The sequence below is a fragment of the Oryza brachyantha genome, chromosome 11, assembly GCF_000231095.2.
Source record: "Oryza brachyantha chromosome 11, ObraRS2, whole genome shotgun sequence".
Lineage (NCBI taxonomy): Eukaryota > Viridiplantae > Streptophyta > Magnoliopsida > Poales > Poaceae > Oryza > Oryza brachyantha.
The window spans coordinates 3,220,780-3,232,409 of record NC_023173.2 but is presented as its reverse complement, the minus strand read 5'-3'; the positions used below and the strand labels follow the sequence as shown (position 1 = coordinate 3,232,409).

Below are 11,630 nucleotides of genomic sequence, written 5' to 3'. Positions count from 1 at the left end.
ACCCTAACGGCGATGTCATTTCTTAGACAAATTCGTTTGTACGATGACATTTCTTAGAACTTACACTCATCGATGGCATTTCTTAGAATTAAGTGTTTGTCAGTGGCATTTGTTAGATTTTCTCTATAATTTTGAACGATTTATGAGAGGTTAGATCTCATGGAAAACTTTTCTTATATTTCTCTCTTTACCAAAATACTATACTTTTATACGAAGCATCCAAACAACAAGTCTCCACGATTTCTACACCGTAGAATTCCAAATGACCAACTAGAACATGTCACATTGATTCCTTTTTTTTCTTCTTCAATGTGTTTTGTATTCATGCTTTTCAAATAAGCCCATATATTTCGTTCTGACCGACATTTGTGCAGAGCAAACAGACAAACAAAAAGAACACGGATTTAAAATGTATTCGTCAAGGAGAAAATTGCACCAAATACGAAAACACACGCATCGCGACTGTGGTTCTTTTTCCGTATTCAACGTTGGGAGTGTACGAAATGGCCCCTGTTTGCACGGCAGCAGCGTCTTGTACGCATGAAACCTTCGATTAATTTGGAAATTATTTGTACGTACGCTTGTGAAACCTTAATTAATTTGGAAATTATTTGTACGAATGAAAAACGCCATTATGAAATTTTGGAACTACGTACGCCATGCCAAACAACCCAGCATGCGACGTCATTACAGAGTACAAGACAGTGCAGTTAGTTGCTAGGTCGTCTCGTCGTAAGGTGTGTGGAATCCGTTAATTTCTATGCAATTGGTAAAATCTTCTCACGTACTAATTGACTTTTGATATGGTCTACAAAATCATGCCATGTACTAATCGATTTTTGAGGGGTGTACATTTTATATTATTTAATCATTAGTTTTAACCGTAGTATGATTAGCGAGAAAAACACTATTTTGTACGAGGAGATGCAGCTGGGCATATATTATTTATAAATTATTTTTCACTTGCAAATATATTGTTTTGTTCTTTTAAAAAATCAAGCAATCTCATCCATTAAAATACGGAGAGGGTAGAACATTATACACGCATACCACGTTTCCGTAAACGTAGTACACCTCTTACCATACGCTCAAAGTGATACAAAACTAACTGATAATTTTCTGATCTCACTTAATTTCTATGCAACTACCGTGCAATAGGCTATATGGGTTAAATCCTTGGAGGGTGAAAAGCAAAAATATATTTAGTAGTTTTTTACAAAGTTGCACTGTTTTTTCTATATTACAAGCATACAGATAATTCCAGTCCTATTTTTAACTTTAGTTACAGTTTTACAATTGCATTTTAAACTCGTGCAAATTTGCGATCGTCCCTTTTATTTAAACATGTGTGCACTTTATAATTTTAGTGATATTTTTGTAATTTTAGTGGCAGTTTTTACGGTTACATTTTAAACTCGTGTAAATTTACAATTGTTCCTTTTTCTTAAAAATGTGTGCACTTTATACGGAGATCTTTCCTAAATTTCCGCGGAAAAAAAATCTAAGCTATAAAAATAACATGGTGACAGGGATCGTGGATAATGATGCTGGATGGCTGACGATGAACGCATCCCCATCAGCATGCTCATCTTAATCACGCACGTCCATGGCATGGAACAATGTGCAATCATCTTAATGATAATCCCCACATCGTGTGCTCGATCGATCGAGGCATCTTTCCATGTGACCCCACCCCTCGGAAGGAGGCAAAGCACAACTCCTCCCCCACATATCCCTACTACATCTTTGAAATGACAAGCGGAGGTTAGATTATGTCATTATAAGCAAATTTTGCTGGAGAGCCCTTGAAGTTTATATAATTGATGCATATTGGCGATGCTCTCGAGGTTAGTGGCAGATCAAAAGTTGCATACATATGGAAAATACCAAATGAACGTATTTACAAATAAAAAATAATTTATGGATAAATTTTTCATATATTTATTTTTTAGCTATCTAAAAGCAAATACTAAAAAAAATAAACTGCGATGAAAAACCTCAAATCAACTTTAAATTTAAAATTAAAAAGATAAAAATTCAGCTTATAAGCATAAGCGGAATAAAAAAAGACGAGTGTTTTGTAGTTCGAAAATTTTGCGTAATTTATTTAGGATTTTAGAGGGGATCAAAGACTGAACCAAACCAAGGTGAGCAACAGATATCGATCCGACCGGCAAAATCGTCATTTCAATGTGGTTTCTCCCTAATTAGTCTTGACACCACAAAAAACGGATTAGCGTCCTTCAGAAAATTACCCCTTTTTTCAGCTGTCATTGAGCAACAGCATATTATTTTTAGAATGTCCATCAGTAAATTACATAAACGCTTAAGGATCATGTAGCAAAATGTATCAGAATTATACTGTTAATAACCAGGTGATTAGCCAAGTGGGGGAGAGAGCTGACAAAATAGCAAAGCAAGTAAAAAAAACCAATTCTTTCATTTCCGTGTTCAGCGTTTAACCATTTATTTTATTAAAAAGAATCTAAAAAAATATAAAAAAATTAGTCACACGTAAAACACTATTCATAATTTATCATCAAATAAAAATAAAAATATTAATTATATTTTTTAAAAATAAAACGAACAAGTGAAAGATTGATTTATTTTGAAACGGAGGGAAGTAGTGCAACTTGCAACCGTACGATAGGAGAGCAAATCAAAGGCAAAAAAGCCTGCGACGCAACGATTAGCCAGCAGCTGGGCGCGGGGGAGGTTAACGGCAGGATTAACCGGTTAAAAGCGTGATTAGCCCAAGGGGGATTAGCAAAAGCTAATTAATTAATCACGCCGCTGACTTAACCCAGGCTTAATCCTGGCAGTAGCAGGCGGCCGCATAAAACGCGGGCACGGCAGCCTCGCCTCCCTCGGATGATCGCATCGCATCGCTGACACAACCCAACAACGCCTCTCTCTCTCTCTCTCTCTCTCTCTCTTCTTCTCTCTCCTCTGCTGCGCGGCGAGGGGGAGGGGGGAGAGGTGGGCGCGCGCGGGCGGCGGCGGCGGCGGCATGAGGCTGCTTGTTCCCGACGGCGCGCGGAGCGGGCTGTATGCGTCGTCGGATGAGGGGGCGGCGGAGGCGGGGAGGGGGAGGGGGAGGGGGAGGGGGAGGGGGAGGGGGAGGACGGTGGTGGTGGGGATAAGGAGGGAGGCGGCGAGCCACGAGCTGCTGACGTGGGCGCTCGTCAAGGTCGCCGATGCCGGCGACCGCGTCGTCGCACTCCACGTCGCCCCCGCCGCCGGTGCGCGCTCTGGCTTTTAGCCGCTCGCCCCGTTCATGGATTTTGTGCGGCGGCGATGCTAATCTGCTTTTGGGGGGACTTTTTTTTTTTGGGTTTCAGGAGGCGGAGGAGGAGCGGCGGTGGGGTTGGAGGAGAGGAGCGACGCGGAGGCGGACTCACTGGTGTCGGTGCTCGCCGTGTACGACGGCTTCTGCAACCTCAAGCAGGTCCGGTCCAAACTCCTCCGTAGCTCTCTGCAGGACGAAGGCGCCGTCTCCGTTTTTTTTTTACTACTTTACTTTGCATAAGTTACTTCTCGGCTCCTATTCAATGGTGCGGTGCAGAGCGCTGAACTTTTCCTTGCAAACGGCTCCGAATTTGGCTCATAATTGCAGTTCGTTCCAGTATTTATGCATTTGTTTCCCCTGTTCACTGTGCCTGGCTTTCCTTTTTACTGGATGGTCTGATTTATTTTTCCCATCTGTTTTTGAGGCTTTGAGCATAATTTTAGCGGCCATGAACTTTAACAGTAGAAAAATTTAATGGTGGTGGTGCAAAATCGTGAAATTGTCCTTGCAAACGGCTCCAAATTTGGCTCATAATTGCTGCTCGTTCCAGTATTTGTGCATATGTTTCAACCTTTTACTGACACTTATTGTGCCTGTTTTTATTTTCTTACTGGATGATCTGATTTTTTTCCCATCTCTTTTCTTTTTTGATTTTAGTACGGAGGAAGTTTTGGTCACAATAAATTTTAACAGTAAAAGTTTTTGTCATTCAGTATTCATGCATGAGGATTGAATTTCTGAAGTTACCTTTTTTTGGTGAAAAAAATGCTTGCCAGAATGCCAGTTGCCAGATTGGGGTTTAATTGGTCATCCATGCGAACATCTGAGAGTTGGCTGGAAAATTCTCATCACTATGTTTTTCCTCTTTATATTTGTCAGATTAATTTGGAGCTCAAGGTCTGTGGAGGATCATCTATCCGGAAAACTTTGGTGAAAGAAGCGGCTTCTTATGGTGCTGCACATCTGATCCTCGGTGTTGCAAAGAACACCCTATCTTTTAGGTACTTATCTTGACGCATGTCTTCTCTATGTTTGTGTGTTAATTCAAAATAATTTGTTCTCTGACGTTGGTTCTGGTTTTGCTCCCAAATAGTAGATCCTCTATTTCAGTTGCCAAGTACTGCGCAAAAAGAGTTCCAGTGGGTTGCTCGGTTCTTGCAGTGAACAATGGCAAGATTGTTTTCCATAAAGATGCGGTACAACAAGAACCATATCACAGCACTAGCACAGGTACTCTACTTACACATTTTCATTTTCATATTTATTGATATGGGTATCTTTGAATTCTGCATGCTAAAGTCCGTAAACGGAATGCAGTGAATGAGACACCAAGGAGGAGCTACCGGAAGCTCCTGACATCCATGATTGGGGAGAAACTTCGAAATGATTATGAACAAGATAACAGGTTGATTTCTCGGGCTGTCACCATGCCAACAAGCTCTCCTGTACCAACAAAAGAAGTTTCATTGGCACTAGTCCCAGTGAAGGTTCACCGGCGTGAATCGCCAGAGGTGGCAACCGGCTGGCCATTCCTTAGGAAAAAGTTCCTGCCTGACCGAAAACCTGCCTTGCATGACAGATCAAAAATATCTGTGGTGCAGTGGGCAATGCGGCTCCCTAGTAGGTATTCATCAGCCTCACCAGTCCGTTCAGAGTACAGAAACACAAGACCAGGTACCACCACCTGTGCCAGTCGTATTTTGCGGGACAGGGTGGTTGTCCCTTCGAGAAGCAATTCAGGAAAGTCTTCTGTGGTAATTGAGGAATTGGATAAGGAAGTTCCAGAGGAGTTGATCTCACTGAGAGAAAAATTCCCTTCCGTTTATTCTTCATTCAGTTACAGTGAGCTTGCAAAGATCACTTCTGATTTCTCACCTGGTAAGCATTTCTTCTTGTCTTTCCATTATTACCAACAATTTTAGACATGCTAGATTTAGTGACCAAATTGGTTGTTTTATGCAGAATGTATAATTGGACAAGGTGGCACTAGCCGAGTTTACAAAGGTTGCCTGGCAAATGGCAAGGAGATGGCAGTAAAGATACTGAAGTACTCGGATGAAGTGCTGAAGGAGTTCGTCTCAGAGGTTGAGATTATCAGCTCTCTCAGCCACAAGAACATTATATCCCTTACAGGTTTCTGCTTCAAGGACGCTGACCTTCTGTTGGTCTATGAGTACTTGCAAAGGGGCAGCCTAGAAGAGATACTGCATGGTATGTTCCATAACTTCTACCAACTGACAGATTTATCCCTTTGACAGTTTGACATGGCCATTTAAAAGGAAAAAAAACCATCTTATTCTGATATTACACAGGTGAGAAAGGATATGGCAACTTATTCGGATGGACTGAGAGGTTCAATGTAGCCCTTGGAGTTGCTCATGCACTAGATTATCTCCATGGTAATGGCAACAATTGTCCAGTGATACATAGGGATGTCAAGTCATCAAACATCCTCATATCAGAGGATTTTGAGCCAAAGGTAATCTAATGCGTGTTTAACAACAATAAAATCTTCAGTTCTTGTGCTGTATCAAATCAAGTGATCTTAAATTTTCAATATTCTTGTTATGCAGTTATCAGATTTTGGCCTTGCGCTCTGGGACACTGATGCGACATCCCAGATCACATGCAACGATGTTGCTGGAACTTTCGGGTTTGTGAGCCAAGTGATTGTTTGCTATGTTACCTTTCTGGGTCGTGATAACCTTACCTTACCTGTTTATGGATATCTTTTACAGATACTTGGCTCCAGAATATTTCATGCATGGCAAGGTGAATGACAAAATTGATGTGTACGCTTTTGGTGTCATTCTTCTTGAGCTCATTTCAGGCAAGAAACCTCTTTGCACTGGTTGTCCGAAAGGTCAAGAGAGCTTAGTGATGTGGGTAAGTGTCATGTTTTATCCATCATTTCTCAATCTATTTTTTCTGGATCCTAAGCTCTTGGTTGCATGATGGTAAAGAACAGATAATTAAGTTTGTTTCGTATATAGGCAAATTCCATCATACAAGGAGGAAAACTCACACAACTTGTAGATCCTAACTTGCCCACGGTGGACCATGCCAACAAAGTGGAGAGGATGACCCTTGCGGCCTCCCTCTGCATCAGACCAACACCCCAACACCGTCCTCACATTGCAGATGTAAGATTCTTCTTTCAGATGCATCCAATGCATAAGTTCTCATGCTATTTATTATTTCCATTTTGCTGTATCTTACACACAGCTTGGTGTATAATCAGGTTCTGAAGCTACTTAATGGAGACAGTAGTATTCTGAAATGGGCTAGATCAGAAGTAGGATTGTCGTATGACAGTGATGGTGATGAAGCTGTGGTTACACCGCCAGCGAATAACCGCAACATCCAGTCTTACATCAATCTTGCATTTGATGTCGATGACGATTCTGCCTCTGTCAGCAGCAACGATTTCATCGCCGCAAACACTTCCTTGGAGGAGTATTTACGAGGAAGATGGAGCCGATCATCGAGCTTCGATTGATCAATCCATGGCAGACTAGTCATTTTTGTATAGTCGGTGTAGATCTTTTTTTTTTTCCCTTCTTCTTAGTTAACTTTTGTTCCTTGGATGAGAAGTGGCACATGCAGGATGCCCTCCTCCAAGTCTATCCTTATGATGTCATAATTCTTGTTCTCCCATAAGTTATGGGTCTGTTCTTTCATACTAGAAGGATGTAATTTCCTTTGTCAAACCAAAATTCTCTCATCCAAAGGATGAGAAAGAAGTGAGAAATAAAACAGGAAGACTGTTATTGCTGGTTCTCGTATCAGATTGTGGGGATTTAACTTTTTGCCACTCTTAAAAATAGATGATAACAGATTTGCCACTTGCTGTCCTTGAATTATAGGAATGAAAAAAATAGAGGAATAGTAAAAATATAGGATTCTGATAGAAATGTAGGTGTAAAACAGATGATTGCAAAACACAGAAAAAATGTAGAAATGACTGTTTGATTGGACCACAGGAAAAAAAACAGGAATTTGAGGAGAGATATAGACTCGAAGGATTTTTTTCCATGAGATTTAACCTGTTGTTAAATTTCCTCCAAAATTTGTATAGGAAGATATATTCCATAGTAATTTCATAAGATTTTATAGGATTCGTTCCTTTAATTTAAAGGGCTTTATGAGAAAAATTACTATAAGAATATAATCCTCTAAAATTCGAATGAAATTCCTTTGAATCAAAGGGGTCTGAGAGTGGCAAAAATTTAATTATTCCTCAGATTTGTCAGCTGATGTGGATCCTTAAATAGTTAAACTGATATATGTACTATCAAATTGTCCCAAGATGAGAAGGTCCGGAAATGTGCTAACCTCTGCACGCACCTCATCTGAAGATGTATGGCCATCGTTAAACACCTTTTAAAAAAATTTCTAGCCTCTAATTAATCACTAATGTCGGTGTCACAAGTAATCATCACCTGCATCGTGAGGTCGAAATGATCAGCAAAGGACGATACGGCGAATTCATTAAAAAGATCGTGGAAAACGAAAGCTAAAATCATACTATCATAAGAACCCAGTTGGGACATGTCACATCACATGGGACATAACAAATTCACATGGACTGACCCTTTAAGAAACTGTGTGCATCCGACAACTGAAGGGATCTTGGAAAAGCAATTTTGTGCATGCATAACAACATGAGCAAACCGACATCATGCCATGACCGTCCTACTTGCCGACAAGAATGAAGAAAAAGAATAGCAGTGATACTTTGAAACATGGAGAATAAACAATAGTCTGAACTGCTTTAACACCTTCAGGTCACATGTCTCTCTGGTTTGTGCTAAGGACAAATATATAGATGGCTTTCCCCCTTTTCAATAAGCCATTCGTCAACAGCACATGATGGTAACCACTTCCTGAAATCACAGCTCTTACAATGGTCGCCACTGGTAGAACACATGAAGTATTCTTGTCTCAAACAAGCAGCTGTGAGTTGTATATAGCTAAATCAACTGATACAGCGATAAATTCTATGCAATGATGAGATGAGATTCAGAACAATGTTGCCTTTCAAACTCTTCGCCTTGGCATGCTTGTTACTGCGAGGCTTAACCAGAAACAGTTACATAGCAGAAACATTTGCATGCTTGTTACATTGGATGTGGTTTAAGTCCATCCAGATTTACTAATGTGCAAGAACAGCTTTTTGCATAAGCATAACAGCACTGTGTGCCCACATATGTCAAACGCAGCAGAACACTGACTAAATTAAAGGGTACTAGGTGCAATGAAGCGGTGGAGCATGGCAGGTTCATCTAATTGCCAGCATTGGCATCAGTCTTCTCCAGAGCTGGCAATGAATAGTGGTGTCAGTGTCATGCTGGGAGCGGAGAAACAGAGCTAAAACGTGCAAAAAAAAAATTCACTTACTGTTGTAGTTGAGCAGCTTCTCAATGAGGTCAACATGGGTCATCAGCATTCTCCTACAGCAGTAACGGACTAAGCCCAATGCATCCAGAGCATCCCTGAAAATAGGCATAGATACATAATGGTGTTGGTAGCAAGCTTTAAATCAGAAAGTAACCGCACAGGGTACCAGAGTTTAAAAAACAAAAGGCCAAGCCAACACTTAAGAACCCTCTCGCTGCCCTCCATCCATATGTAATTTGGATCACATACAATGATCTTTGGTGAGAGAACTGAATCACAGCAGATGATCTCATAGTGTGATTTATATCAGCTCTAAGCACACTGATAAGAAACTGTACCTTCCTAGAGAAGGTTGCCAAAAATACCATTCACGATTTTTAATCTGATGAAAAAGGAACTACCATTTTATATCTTTACAATGCATAGGAAAAATACAAGCAAAGTCAGATTTTGGTTAAAGGTGACAAACTTAGCCTTAGCCATGAAACAAAAGGAGGCACCAAACATCAAAACTAACTCTAATCAAAGGGATCTATTAGATCCTCGTGTAAGGAATAGTACCCTTCTGCTACAAAAATAGTAGTGACAATAATGGTACAGACATGCTCAGACTGAATGGAAACTTTGCTAAAAGTAACCAGATCAAGCATAAGCAAGCATTGTAGCATGGTTTAGAAAAGAAGCCAATCTGAGGAATGGTTGGTTAAATATATCCTTGGATGTAACATAGAATCTTGCTGATCTCATTAGATCTAAGGTATGTAAAACTAGATTGAACAGCCAAGCACATACAGAAAATTACTCTGATAAGAAACAAATTCCAAAATTGATTGATTAGCTGTAGTAAGCTCCTTCATTTTCCTACAACAAAATGGGCAGTGGCACCGAAACATCCTTAATGCAGGTGACATAAGAAACATGCTCCACACACTACACTACATTAACAAAACCAACCTGCCTAAGCCGTTATACAGGTAGTTGCATAGCCCTTCCTTCTTACAAAGTACCTCAGAGCGGGATAACATATACTTAGCAGACCACGTACATATAAACAGACACCAAGAAGCTGTGGAAGCATTCTATTTGTAATAGCACCGCTAGTACTCCCTTCATATTTAAATGTATGGCGCTTTGACTTTTGGACATGAAGTTTGAACCATTCATCTTATTTTTTAAAATGGAAGCGTCATTTATTTTGTCATGAGTTGTTTTATCCCTAAAGTATTTTAAGCACAATATATATATATATATATATATATATATATATATATATATATATTTGAATGTCTATACTAATTTTTTGAGTAAGATGACTGGTCAAACATCGAGACTAAAAGTCAAATACGTCATACATAAAAACATGGAGGTAATATCGCATACCCTGAGACCTGAGTAAACCTATTCTACAATCTACTATTACTCTAGTTACTCCACATCAGCTCTTATGCTCACACGGTATGAACCAAACTTTATCTTTGAGAAAGGGCCAGCAGACTGATCTCTTATCAGAGCAGCAGCAGGCATCGGTGCCTCAATCCATTCTGACTGCCTATAGAAAATCACATAACATGGACAATGCCCGAACTAACAGAATCAATTTCAAGAGGCTTGACTACCTAAAACCTAACCCATAACCGAGTCTTCTCTTGTAAATTCAAGGCACGACAGCGGTCCACAACCCACACCTGACATACACGCTGAAACTAAACCTAATTCGCTCCAAGATGTATGCCGACCTAAGCTATATGCCCAAATACAAGTTTTCTCTCGCAAGGCCAAGAATCCATTTTACTCACATAATCAATGCCAAACATGTCGAGACTCCCCCAATCACCCACGGATTCGACCCATTACACAGATAGATTGCAACACGCTGCAGAAAATCGAACCGGTGGGATGGTAACTTGCCAAAGCACAAGAATCCACCCTACCCCTCGGTGTAGTCGGCCTGAAGGAGGTCGAGGTAGAGGTCCCACTTGTTGCCGATGACCTGCGAGACCAAAAGCAAGAATCGCAGTCAGCGTAACAGGCCCTAAACCCTAATAGACGCGATGGAGGAACGAACACCCTGAGCCCTACTATCATCAAGGCGCGAAGCGTTGGTTGGGGCGGGAGGGAGGGAGGGACGAGGGCTACCTTGCCGCAGGTGAAGCAGCGCACCGGAATGATCATCTTCGCCGCCGCCGCCGCCGCCGCCGCCGGAGGAGGAGGGGTTGGTTGGGGTTTGGAGGGTTCGGGCCTTTGGGGCGTTGAGGGACGCTGGTTGGGTTGTGAATTTTTGTGATTTGTGAAGTCGGCGAGATTACCCGCGTGCTGTCCGATTCCTTTTCCACTCCCTATTTCGATGAATGACAGAATGACACGTTAACGTTTTGCTTGTTTAAATATTATTTATTTAAAAATTTTGTTCAAATATATAAAAATATAAGTCATGGTTAAAATATATGTAGTATTAACATCAATTATAGTAAAAAAAATGATAATTACATAAGTTTTTTAAAAAAGAAACGGTCAAAAACCCAGAATCGAGCCTCTTACGACCGACTCGATAACCACTCGGTTTTATTTCTTAAATTCAAAAATATTAAACTGAATTAAAATTTTTTAATAAAATTTGATCGAATTTTACCAACAACATGTTTTCAAATGGTTTTCATTAAAACCGGATAAACACCTAACCCTCGGTTTTTTGGTCGGTAATAGTTTTATCAAGAAAAGAAAATGTTTGCCCGATTTATGACATTAATCGAGCCCAAAAACTTTACAGCCACACGATAAATAACGATAAATTGAAAGAAACCCAATGAAACCTTTAAAAAGGGGAGCGGGATATTCTTTTAAAAATAGATTAAAACTTTAAATAATTCTATAAAATCTCCAAGTTTACAGATGCCCTTGACATGTCAGTTGTTGACGGTAATTTTGTTAATAGTTAATACCA

General features: G+C 40.3%; 2 protein-coding genes across 2 annotated transcripts; one reads left to right on the top strand and one right to left on the bottom strand.

Annotated features, from left to right (window-relative positions):
- Positions 1–3,118: 3,118 nt before the first annotated feature.
- On the top strand, positions 3,119–7,063 carry LOC102703815 (probable receptor-like serine/threonine-protein kinase At5g57670; the record flags this gene model as incomplete). Its single annotated transcript, XM_015842100.2, has 11 exons — positions 3,119–3,242; positions 3,342–3,448; positions 4,169–4,290; positions 4,386–4,519; positions 4,607–5,167; positions 5,252–5,500; positions 5,602–5,768; positions 5,863–5,942; positions 6,028–6,175; positions 6,283–6,432; positions 6,531–7,063. Coding segments are annotated over 11 exons (2,100 nt in total), but the record flags the coding sequence as incomplete, so codon positions are not given.
- An 873-nt stretch (positions 7,064–7,936) lies between these two features.
- On the bottom strand, positions 7,937–10,967 carry LOC102713947 (DNA-directed RNA polymerase subunit 10-like protein). Its single transcript, XM_040528853.1, has 4 exons — positions 10,826–10,967; positions 10,621–10,679; positions 8,690–8,784; positions 7,937–8,609 (listed from the first exon to the last, which is right to left on the bottom strand). Exons 1-4 carry the CDS (start codon positions 10,859–10,861, stop codon positions 8,575–8,577), a joined length of 225 nt encoding a protein of 74 aa, XP_040384787.1. The 5' UTR covers positions 10,862–10,967; the 3' UTR covers positions 7,937–8,574.
- Positions 10,968–11,630: the final 663 nt, after the last annotated feature.

Excerpts from the sequence above, each read along its gene's own strand:
- LOC102713947 (XM_040528853.1), bottom strand. The coding sequence starts at position 10,861 with ATGATCATTCCGGTGCGCTGCTTCACCTGCGGCAAG. Across the intron at positions 10,680-10,825 it reads GCTGCTTCACCTGCGGCAAG|GTCATCGGCAACAAGTGGGA; the intron begins GTAGCCCTCGTC and ends TTGGTCTCGCAG. Across the intron at positions 8,785-10,620 it reads CAGGCCGACTACACCGAGGG|GGATGCTCTGGATGCATTGG; the intron begins GTAGGGTGGATT and ends GCCTATTTTCAG.